The 11875-nt window shown below is 62.5% G+C and overlaps 1 protein-coding gene across 1 annotated transcript in view; it reads left to right on the forward strand.

Moving 5' to 3' along the window:
• Positions 1–8462, forward strand: part of VOPP1 (VOPP1 WW domain binding protein) — a 47636-nt gene extending 39174 nt beyond the window's left edge. The window contains exons 3-5 of the mRNA XM_066239440.1: positions 612–689; positions 2441–2577; positions 6209–8462. Coding sequence (XP_066095537.1) covers positions 612–689; positions 2441–2577; positions 6209–6399 — 406 coding nt within the window. The 3' untranslated portion in view covers positions 6400–8462. The remainder of the gene's footprint in view (positions 1–611; positions 690–2440; positions 2578–6208) is intronic.
• The last annotated feature ends 3413 nt before the right edge of the window (positions 8463–11875 follow it).

The raw sequence follows: 11875 nt of genomic DNA on the forward strand, positions 1-11875 counted from the left end.
GTCCACGAGGGCTCGAAGCCTCGGGTTGGGGGTGCGTGCGGGAGGAGGGGGTGGCGACAGCGGGGACCGTCCTGTGGGGCCCTTTCTGTAATGATGACGGTCGTGAGACTTCAAGCAGCACCGTGAGCGGGTCCTGCCCTGCCACCCATTTTGTTTGGGAAACTGAGGCTCCCAGAGGTCGACTAACTTGCCCAGAGCCCCACAGTTAGTAAGCGGCGAGACCAGGACGAGCCCTCCTCCTCTGTCTGACCCTGTAAGCTCTGTCTGGAGCCTCACTGGACCTGCCAGGGCTGAGTGAACCCTGTTTGGAACCATTGGGATGGCACACCGCATGGCACTCAGTGCCTTGGTGCCGGCCGGTGGCAGGACTGGCCGACATCACGCCTTTCTCTGCTCGTGGTCTGGCCCACGGGGACGTGTAGGAAGCGTGGTGCCTTGAGTCACCTTGACTGTATGCGGCCCGGCCCCTTCCTCCAGACGGGCAGCGGTCAGCGTGGCTAGATTTTGTGACGTGCAGCAGTGGCTTCCTGTCCTTGGCCCTGAACTCAGCGTGGATGTCACGGCCGGCCCTGTGACCGGACGCTGACCAGCCTGTGTCCTCTGTCCTGCAGATGCCGCCCGTACGAGGACTGCTGTGGCTCGCGGTGCTGCGTGCGAGCCCTGTCCATCCAGAGGCTCTGGTACTTCTGGTAGGTCCCACCCCTGCCTGTCTGGATGGCTCGCTCCACGCCCCCCGCCCCCGGGAGCTCAGAAGGCGTTTCTCCTCACTCACCTGGTCCTGCTCCTCCCTGTGCCGGGGCCTCCTCCCTGCCCCCCCCCCCCCCCCCCCCCCCGTGTCTCCCTTAACCAAGTTCTCCTCAGTTTGATAAGGAATGGCTCCACTGTCACCTGAGCCAGCATTGGTCTCCAGCCACTTGCCTCGGAGTCACTGGCTCTCGCTCAGTGCAGGGTGTGAGGTGCGGAACCACTTTTATTGGTCCAGGAGGGGAAGGGGGACACGGGACAGTGTAACCCAAGTTTCGGCTGTTCTCGTGGAGGAGAGCCAGGCCGCAGGTGGCCCTGGCCCAGGCAGCCGGGTCTGCAGGGCGCGAGCGGCCGTGATATTCGAGAGGGCAGACCCTGGTGCACGCTCAGGCCTCTCTCTGCGTTATGTTTCGGCTCAGATGTTGACCGTGGGAGCCAGTGTTGAGTGTCAGATGATCACCGAGTCCACGGGGGGGGGGGCACTGGTCTCAGGAGGCACGGCCGGTCCCTGTCATGCCAGCTTCTCCCTCTGAGATGGCTCTCTGGGCGGCGGTGCCGTCCGGGGCCTGCCGTCTCCTCTGCCGCTGCAGCTGGCACGCCTGTCCCCGCCTGTCCTCACCGGGCCTGTCCCCTGCCGGAGCGCCCAGGCTGCCCTGTCCACCCAGAGAGCCCCTTCCCCGCCCTCCCCTTGCCTCTCGCTGTCCACCCTCCGGACTCGGCTCCCGTGTGGCTCTGAAGGAACGGGGTCCGGTTTGGTCTCCTGCGCCGGGACAGACACGCTTGTTACAACCCTTGCAGCACTGAGCCGAGGGCTGGCGAGTGGCCACGACGGTCAGTGACTGTCCCACGCGCACAGCGCCCCGCGGTGGCACCGGCTCTCTCCCAGCACTCACCACCGGCATTTGCAGATGTGTGGATGACTGTCCTGCTCCCCGGTCAAACTCGAGCTGGGGGGGGGACGTCTCCCGTGCCCCTCACTCCCTGTCAGGCAGCGGGTGCCAGGCAGCCCCTTGCTGAGTGGGCACGGGGGTAGGAGGTGGACCAGAGACCACAGCTGCGGAAGGCCGTCCTACGTGTGCCCCTGAGCTCCCTTCCCGGGCAGGTCGTCCCCGCCTGACGGACCAGCTCACAGACTCACTCACACTCACGTCCGGCCAGTGACCTCCGGGGCTTCCTCTGTCCCTGTTCAGTTCCACTGAGTGCGGACCGGCTGGCTCTGCAGGACGCTGCCCGGTCACAGGGCAGAGTGCCACCCACAAGAGGCGTGACATGTTCTGGGAGGTCCTGGGAGGTCCCAGGGGTCCCCATACACGTGCGTGTGTGGGCGGGAGTTTCCGGACAGGACTGAAAAGGCATTTCCTGCTTCGATTAAAATGCCGAGCAGAGGTCAGCACTGTGGACAGGGAAGTAACGGCACCAGCCCCTTGAAGCCAGCTCACCCTTTGGGGCCGTCTGAGACCGAGGGCTCACCTGGCTCCTCCGTGTGGGTGGCCTCCTCAGTGTGGGTGGCCTCCACCGACACGCCCCCCAGAGGCCGGGAGGGTGAGCATCTCCCTGGTGTCATCCCCCCAGGACCGTCTGGGGGCGCCCAGTCCAGGGAGGGCCGGCCCGGGGGCGGGGCCTCAGCGCCCCCTGCGTCCGCGTGGGGGGCTGTGGGCGTCTCGGGCCCCGGGCGCCTTACCCAGACTCTCCCCAGGTTCCTGCTGATGATGGGCGTGCTCTTCTGCTGCGGAGCCGGCTTCTTCATCCGGAGGCGCATGTACCCCCCGCCGCTGATCGAGGAGCCGGCCTTCAACGTGTCCTACACCAGGCAGCCCCCGAACCCCGCTCCAGGTCAGCCCGGCCTCTGCCCGCCCCCTGCCCTGCTGTGCGGGCGTCCTCTGGGGTGTGCTGGGGGGAAAAGTTAAGGCCGCCTTCCTGTGTTTTCCCTCTCTGACTGGACTGTCCACTGTTGTGACACGAATGTTCCCGCCCAGCCCCCTGCCCCGTGTGGGGGGGAATGTTCCCGCCCAGCCCCCTGCCCCGTTTGGGGGGGAGAATGTTCCCGCCCAGCCCCCTGCCCCTTGGGGGGGGGAATGTTCCCGCCCAGCCCCCTGCCCCTTGGGGGGGGGAGAATGTTCCCGCCCAGCCCCCTGCCCCGTGGGGGGGGGAAATGTTCCCGCCCAGCCCCCTGCCCCGTGTGGGGGGGGAATGTTCCCGCCCAGCCCCCTGCCCCGTGTGGGGGGGGAATGTTCCCGCCCAGCCCCCTGCCCCGTGGGGGGGGGGAATGTTCCCGCCCAGCCCCCTGCCCCGTGGGGGGGGGAATGTTCCCGCCCAGCCCCCTGCCCCGTGGGGGGGGAGAGTGTTCCCGCCCAGCCCCCTGCCCAGCCCCCTGCCCCGTTGGGGGGGGGGAGGTGGAGCTGGCGTCCTCTTGGCTTCTGAGTGACAAGTTTTCCGGATTTTTCCACCTTCGTGTGTCAAGTCCCCACCACAGTGACTCCCTGACCAGCTAGCTGGCTTGGTCACTCCGTGTCACCATTTTGCTGTCATCTGTGACCGTCTCTTCTCTGAGGATGGAGGAGCCCGGTGGCAGCTCCACTTGGTGCTGAGGCCGCCGGCTGGGAGAGCCCGGGTCTCGCTGCCCACAGCCCGGTGCCTGACCAGACAGCTGCCCGCCGCTTTTAGTGCCCGTGTCACAGAAACTTACCGGGTGTCCCCTGTGCCCGGGCCCCTTCCTGGGCGGTGCGGTCCAAGTATTTTTTTTTTTTTTTTTTTCATTTTTCTGAAGCTGGAAACGGGGAGAGACAGTCAGACAGACTCCCGCATGCGCCCGACCGGGATCCACCCGGCACGCTCACCAGGGGCGTCGCTCTGCCCACCAGGGGGCGATGCTCTGCCCATCCTGGGCGTCGCCATGTTGCGACCAGAGCCACTCTAGCGCCTGGGGCAGAGGCCACAGAGCCATCCCCAGCGCCCGGGCCATCTTTGCTCCAATGGAGCCTTGGCTGCGGAAGGGGAAGAGAGAGACAGAGAGGAAAGTGCGGCGGAGGGGTGGAGAAGCAAATGGGCGCTTCTCCTGTGTGCCCTGGCCGGAATCGAACCCGGGTCCTCCGCACGCTAGGCCGACGCTCTACCGCTGAGCCAACCGGCCAGGGCCGCGGTCCAAGTATTGATCAGAGTGATGAGGTCCCTGCAGTCTCCCCTAGAAATCCACGTCCCTGTTTCTGTGTCCCCACACCCTGTGCACGAGCCCAGGCGTTCCCCACCCTTACGGGCGCGTGCACCCTCGTAGCTGCCCCCCCCCCCCAGCCTGCACCCCTCCCCTGGAGAGCTTTTTGCTCTCCGCAGGTGGGGTCTGGTGCCTGAAACGTTGACAAGGAATCCTGCGTGCTGTGTGTGTGGTCCCTGCCGAGGTGCCGTCCTGTGTTTACCTCCCTTCAGCTTTGTGGGGTGCCCACCCCGTCTTCCCTCTCACAAGCTCCCCTCCCCGGGTGCCCCCAAGACACAGCTCCTCCGCCCATCCCCACAGTCTCCTGTGCGTTCTCCCGTCCGCCGTCCTTGTCTTGTGTCCTCCTCCTGTCCCCAGGGTCGGTCTCCCCTCCCCCCCCTCCCCAGCTGCGTCCCAGCCCTGGTTACACCTCCCGAACCCCTCTTCCTCTCTCCCTCTCTCCTCCTCCCCCTGTCTCTCCTGTCAGAGGCTTCTCTCCTGGATTGTTACAGTAGCCTCCTTTTTTATTCATCTTTAACTCTTTGTCTAAAATAGAAAGGGATCCAGAGATAAATAAGACACAACCTCTGCCCTGGGGAAGCTGGTGGTCAAGGGGGTGGAGAGCTGTGGACACACAGGCCCCCAGGCTGTGGGCGAGACCACACCTAGAGGGAGGAGTAGCAGGTGGTGTCTGCCAGGCGGGCCTGCGGGTGTGGGAGGAGGTCGCTGCTGGCAGAGGGGCGTCCCTGGCTGGCAACCCCCCACCCCCCACCCCACCCCACCCCCGCCTCCTGACACCTCGGGTGCTTTCTGGCCTCCGGTTTCTGTTCTACATTCTCCCTTGGGCACGTGTGTGGAGTTCTCAGATCTGACGTGTGCAGGTTGGAGACACCTTCCTGTCGTGGTCTTTGACAGAATCTGACCTTCCTTCCCTTAAACTGTAGCGAGGGGGCTGTGCCAGAGGACCCTCCGCATTACCTGCGGACACAGGGGTCAGTCTGCATCCTCAGCCTCGCCTGGGAGAGCCTCCTCCACCAGCCACGCAGGCAGACAGAGCCTCCTCCACCAGCCACACAGGCAGACAGACGGTGTCCTCCACCAGCCATGCAGGCAGACAGAGCCTCCTCCACCAGCCACGCAGGCAGACAGAGCCTCCTCCATCAGCCACGCAGGCAGACAGAGCCTCCTCCATCAGCCACGCAGGCAGACAGAGCCTCCTCCATCAGCCACGCAGGCAGACAGAGCCTCCTCCATCAGCCACGCAGGCAGACAGTGTCCTCCACCCGCCACGCAGGCAGACAGAGCCTCCTCCACCAGCCACGCAGGCAGACAGAGCCTCCTCCACCAGCCACACAGACAGACAGAGCCTCCTCCACCAGCCACGCAGGCAGACAGAGCCTCCTCCACCAGCCACACAGGCAGACAGACGGTGTCCTCCACCAGCCACGCAGGCAGACAGAGCCTCCTCCACCAGCCACGCAGACAGACAGAGCCTCCTCCACCAGCCACGCAGGCAGACAGAGCCTCCTCCACCAGCCACGCAGGCAAACAGAGCCTCTTCCACCCCCCACGCAGACAGACAGAGGCTCCTCCACCAGCCACGCAGACAGACAGAGCCTCCTCCACCAGCCACGCAGGCAGACAGTGTCCTCCACCCCCCACGCAGGTAGACAGAGCCTCCTCCACCAGCCACGCAGACAGACAGGCCCCCTAGTGCCCCCGCCCGCCCGTGGGCTGCCGTTCCCAGTAGGTTCTCCCGCGTCTGAACTTGGGCTCACCTGGGTGACAGGTACTCCCTCCCGCCTCTGGGGACAAAGGCCGTCCTCTGAGCTGTGTTTCAGCGGACTGAGCTCAGCGGGCTTGTGGGGCTGCCAGGGCTGATTCTGGCCAGGAGTCCGTCCACTGGCTCTGGCGGCCATATCAGCTGTGAGTTGACTCACCCTCCACCCGCCCGTTTCCTTGACGCTGAAGTGCGCACGGCCCTCATGTCGGTGGCCCTCTGGGCACATGCTCCCCAGGTCCACGCAGAGCGCATCCCGAGGACCGAGCCCCGCCCCGCCCCAGGCCTGATCCTGTTCCTGTCCCCGAGGCCAGGGGCCAGCCGCTGCTCGGTACCTGACCCAGGTGCCCGCTGGGTCTGGGCGCTGGCCCGTGGCCCCTGTTGGCCGGGTGAATGGCTGGGACAGTGGTCGCCAGTCCTGTCCGCCCTGGCCGTGCCCTGGGGCCGGCTCCTGGGGCCGGCTTCGCTCTGCTCACCTCTGCCTGTCTGTCTTTCAGGAGTGCCGCAGCCGGGGCTGCCCTATTACACCGACCCTGGAGGACCGGGGATGAATCCTGCTGGCAATCCTGTGCCCATGGCTTTCCAGGTCCAGCCCAGCTCACCCCAGGGGAACCTGGCCTACCCGCCGCCCCCTTCCTACTGCAACACGCCCCCGCCCCCTTACGAACAGGTGGTGAAGGCCAAGTAGTGGGCGGGCGGCCCGGAGCCAGCCCCGGGTGACGCTGCTGGGGAGACGGGAGCAGCTTCCCGCCCCCGCTGCCCTCCCCAGCGCTCGCTTCCCACGGGCCGTGTGAGCCACCCAGGGCCAGTTCCTCTTTGAAATCTTCCAAGCAAGCACAGCTCGCTCCCTTTCCGGTTTTCCGTCGTGACCGCTATTTGAATTCGCCTCGTGTTCTTCGTTTCTGATGCCGTCTGTGCTCCGGGAGGATGTGGACAGTCCCCCCCGGGTGACACCTTAGGGTGGCATGCCCAGTTCCTCAGGACAGACTGCCAGGGGGAGGCAGGCGAGGGCCGGTGTGTGCGGGGACAGCACAGCTGGACGCCCGGGGAGGCCAGGCGCCTGCCCAGGGCAGAGTCCTCCTGCCGTCGGGGAAGCCCACACCCAGGCCTCTGGCTGGAACGAGGCCCCACGGGCCCCTTGTCCTGTCTGTCTTCCTCTTCAAGAAGCCGCTAGAGAGACGTTTGCTGGACAGGGAGCCCCCTCCACGCTTTTCTGTCTCCATTGTTTCCGAGAGATGAGAGAGATGCCCCACCGCACTGGCCACGGGGCCAGGGCACTGCGCTCAGCTTTGCCCGCAAGAAACGCACATTCAGCATCGGGCCCCGGGGGTGTCTGCAGTTACCCGGAGATCACTAAGGGAAGTTCTCCACGTTCATGGGCGGCTGCTCCTTGCCTCCAACTGGGACACTGCATTTTAGGAGCTCCTGGTCCGACGTGGGGAAACATAGTGTCCCCGCGTTGTAGTGCATTGATGGAAGTCCCCGCGGAGTCCTGTCCTTTGAGGCCCGACCTGAGTGGGCACCTTCACCGAATGCCAGCTGCGCTCTGGTCTTTGATTGTCACCAGAGGTCTCCACGCCCGCCACCGGGCAGCGCTGGCCCTGCGTGTCGAAAAAGGACACTTTCAAAGCAGAAGTCGCCTCTACCCCTTGAAGAGAGGCGTCCCGGCAGGGCGTGACCAGCGGGCTGGACCTCGGCTGGGCTGGCCGGGGCTGTGGTCTGTGATCTCAGCGGGCCTGTGTTCAGCTCTGAAGAGGGGCTTCGGCTGGGCTGGCCGGGGCTGAGGTCTGTGATCTCAGTGGGCCTGTGTTCAGCTCTGAAGAGGGGCTTGCGGAGGCAGATTCAGGGCTGCAGGGAGACGTCTTCCCAAAGTACGGAATAGATTTCACCGACAGCTCTACCAGCATTTGAATAATGAAGACGTGGGTGGAGATGCCGGAAGCGTCTCCCCTGGGGATCCTGTGGGCGTTCCCTGGGGCTGTGGACAGCGCACAGGGGGGTTCTGTTCCTCTGTAGTGAGTAACGCCCACCCAAGAATGTAGTCCTGGGACCCAGATTTAGACCTGGTGGCTGACGCAGAGCCGCATAGTTAACCCGCCCCACACCCCACGCCCGTGACCTGTGAACTCCCTCCCAGCCCTGACCGCAGGACCTCCCCACGTCCCGGTCCTGAGTGAAATGAGCCGACAAAGCACAACATTTGCTGTTTACAACCAACAACAATGACATGGGTCCGAGAAGTCCCTCTTCCTCCAGGTCATCTCTTGGTGGCATTTTTCACTTCAGTGTCTCCCCTGGCTGTTTTTAAATAATGGGGCTCACTCCGAGCTGCCACCCCCCCCCCCGTCCCGGGCCACTGGACCAGGTGAGGTTGAAGAGGCCACATGTCTGTGACAAAGTCTTGTGTATCTTTTTGCTGGCAGGTGGTCTGAAGAGACTGGATGATTTCAAGCGCGCCCAACAATTTTATACTTCCTTGTTTGTGTCGGGCACAGTTTGTTGTCCCTTGAGCCTGAGGGGGAGGACCCTGCTCCCAAGAACTCGGACCCCCTGTGTGGGAATTGCTCGCGCTGTGGACGGAGCGTGCCCGTGCTCTTGGTGGGGGACGTCTGGTCGAGCCAGCGCTTAGGAGGAAATTTGGACCACGTCTGCGTGTGTTTCTCCTCTACAACCCATGGGTCCTTTTTCTGTTCTCTTTTGATAGGGTCCTGTTTCCTATGTATGCAAAATAAAAATGAATTTGGACACGCACTCTGAGTGCTTTGCTGAGGGGAGTGGGGAAGAGGGTCGAGTTGATGTCACCCAGGAGGAGGCACTGTCAGCCAGGCGGGGTCGGGTGGGGGTGGGCTGGGCATAGCAGCCAACCTCGGGAGAACCCCAAATTAGATGCCATCACAGACTAGAAGGGAGTATTGGTTCACCAACCCATTTTTTTTTTTATTTATTTATTTATTTATTTATTACAGAGACAGAGAGTCAAGAGAGAGGGATAGATGGGGACAGACAGGAACAGAGAGAGACGAGAAGCATTATTAGTTTTTCATTGCGACACCTTAGTTGTTCATTGATTGCTTTCTCATATGTGCCTTGACGGGGGGGGGTGTCTTCAGCAGACTGAGTGACCCCTTGCTGGAGCCAGTGACCTTGGGCTCAAGCTGGTGAGCTTTGCTCAAACCAGATGAGCCTGCGCTCAAGCTGACAACCTCAGGGTCTCAAACCTGGGTCCTCTGCATCCCAGTCCAACACTCTATCCACTGCGCCACCGCCTGGTCAGGCTCACCAACACATTTTTTAAAACATCTAGCTAAGGAAAGATTATCCAGAGCCAAGTGGGAAGTGAGAAGCATGAGTTAGGTAACCGCGTCCTGGCCGGGTAGCTCAGCTGGTTGGAGCACCGTCCTGAAGCACAGAGGTTGCCGGTTTGATCCTCGGTCAGGGCACACACAGGAACAGATTGATGTTCCTCTCTCTCTCTCTCTCTCTCTCCCTTTCTCTCTCACTGTAAATCAATAAATAAAAATTTTTAAAAAGGTAAATTCAGCGCGAACACAAACATGAATTATCCTGGAGCCTGGGTCCGCCCCTCACAGGTAGGTGTGCCTTGATTTTCAACCTCGGCTCTGTGAGGACACAAACTATTTGTCCCCGACATCTACAGAAGGGTGCATCTGCTACAGACGCTGCATTTCAGGGGAGTCACGAATGCAGATATCGTTTAAAAAGAAGCATTTTATCCCGTGCTGTCTGAGGACAGGAAGTGCGCCGGAGGGGTCGAGCGGCTTGCTTGTGGCTCAGTCAGAGCTAGTTTGCACCCCTTATCTGGACACCCCTCCCCACACCCTGGTTATCAGCCTCCCCGCCCATCCCGTGACATAGAAGCAGGGTCACGGACAAGTCTGAGGTCATGAGCGGAGATGGTAAACTTTGTGCTCACTGCTCTCTGCCTCTTGCCCGTTGAACTTCAGAAATGTCCGTACTGGCCCCCAAGGCACACAAGTTGCAAGAACAGAACATCTGAGTGCTTTCTGAACTAGTAGAAAACAGGTCTGAGAAGGTGGAGGCTGACTTTGTGCAGAGAAGGCGGCTGGGGAGGTGAGAGCCGTCGGAGAAAGGCCACACCGGGGCCCCGCAGGTGCATGGAGCGGGGGTGGACGTGGGGGGTGCCCGGGGGGTGAGCTAGCAGGTGTCCTGGCGACCACAGGAGCCCAGTGCAGGCTGGCGGCAGGCGTCCGTGACCTTGCCACCTGCTCTCTCCCCGACGGGCGCTTGGCGTGGCCTGGCGCTGGGCCAGGGGCTGTTGACATCCTTATTTAACTTTGAGAAGTGGAGAAGGAGCGTCTGCACCGGGTCCTCCTGGACAGCGGACCCTTCGCTTCTAGGTCCAGCGTCCAGGTTCCGGTTCTGTCCCAGTCTTCCAGTCCTGGGCGGGGCGGGGGAGAGGGGAGGAGACTTTGGTTCCAGGGACAGTGGGAGGTCGACGCTGACATGGGTTTGGTCTGTTGTCTCTGAAAAGCAACTTGGTGTCCTTCAATAGGGGGTTGGTTACACATCACTTTATCTCTTTTTTATTATCCTTTCGCCTTTTTTTTTTTTTTTTGGTCAAAGAAAGCATGTCCTTTGTCTAGACCCACAGCCTGGAATTTGTGGAATGTGTCTCCCCGGTTGTCATATTTCTTGTCAAGTGTTGGTTACATGGAGGAGCGAGCTCAGACCCAGGTCGGGGTCTGGTTTCAGAGAACAGTTCAGAGGTGGCGGCGTGTGTGCACTTCCACTAGGAGGAACCTGCTTGTTACCAGGGAGCCGCTGGGGGTCATTGCCCCGGCTCCCTGATTGACTGACGGGGGGGGGGGGAGGGGGGGAGGCAGAGCAGTAATATTTCCATCCTGTTCCTTGAGATGCACAGTAGATCAAAGCACCGAGAACCCTGTTTGTTTGAACACCGTATAAAACGGGAACGGAGAGCTCCATGCATTGCTTAGTGCTTCAATTCTGAACACGGCACTGCTGTCTCTGTCCACGAAGCTTTCGATGGTGTGCGGTCACTAGACTGCCCGTTCGAATGGCTGGTCTTCCTCCACGACCGTCACCCTTCGGCGAGCAGGGGGAGTCCCACCACTGTCACCCTGGGCTGGGTGATACCCGCTGCTGCTCCTGCCAGTCCGGGTCTGGGGGCCTCTCTGCCCCACAGCTTAGCCGCCGTGTGACTGTGGGCAGCCCCCCGCCCCGAGTGGCCCCACAGGTAGAGAAATGGGGCAGAGGAGCGTCCGCTGAACTGGTGAGGGCCGGAGGAGGTCACCAAAGGCAATGTGCTGATCCAGTGCTTCACACAGGGCCCAGCTCAGTAAGGGGTCGATAGTGTTATTATACGTTAGAGACGGCATGCTCTCTGGAGATGAACCCCGTTACGCGTCGGAGAGCCCAGAATGAAGGAGGCGGGGGGAGGGTCACGGCTGCCGTGTCCCTCGAGCAGGCCACTGTGAACACTCCGATGACTCACCCTGTGCTGATTTTAAATTCAGCCCCGTGTCCCCCGGGAGCCCCGGCCATCTGGGTGCGCACCACTGCAGCACCAGAGCGGAGGGGCAGGCAGCTCCCGGAGGGACTGTGATTCCAGAAGAAACAGGGATGGGGCGCTGGAGCCGCCCAGAGCCCTGAGCGCTGCCTGACCGGGTGGGCCGGCCTCCCGCCCTTCGGGAGGGCCAGCCACGGACGCAGCCGGTCCACTCTTCCAGACCCTTTCCTTTCCCTCGAGAACCCCTCGAGGTCAGAGCCGTCATTTCCGGTTTCACTGCCCAGGGGACGTTCCCGCTGTGAACGCTGGCACGGTGTCCACTTGATTGGTTTATCGCGTCCTCCCAACAGCCCTGGAAGGCAGCACCGAACGCGGCACCCTGAGCCCTGGGCCCACAGCGAGGACAGCAGGAGCCACCGGGCAGCTGCCCAGGCCCTGGCCCCGGGCTGTGGGACAGGCGGCACCCAGGGGCTCCGTGCGGAGGTTTGGTCAGTGGCTGTTTAGACACCAGTCAGCTCTGTGGACGCCTCTCCTGCTGCCCAGAGGCGCCGTGGCCCCTGCCCTGTCCTAGAGCGCCTTCTCTGGGAAGGGTCTGGTCTTGGGCCCAGAGGACACTAGATCCAGTGGAGGGTCAGAGTGCCAGCCAGTGCAG

This window comes from Saccopteryx bilineata, chromosome 7 (genome assembly GCF_036850765.1).
Source record: "Saccopteryx bilineata isolate mSacBil1 chromosome 7, mSacBil1_pri_phased_curated, whole genome shotgun sequence".
Lineage (NCBI taxonomy): Eukaryota > Metazoa > Chordata > Mammalia > Chiroptera > Emballonuridae > Saccopteryx > Saccopteryx bilineata.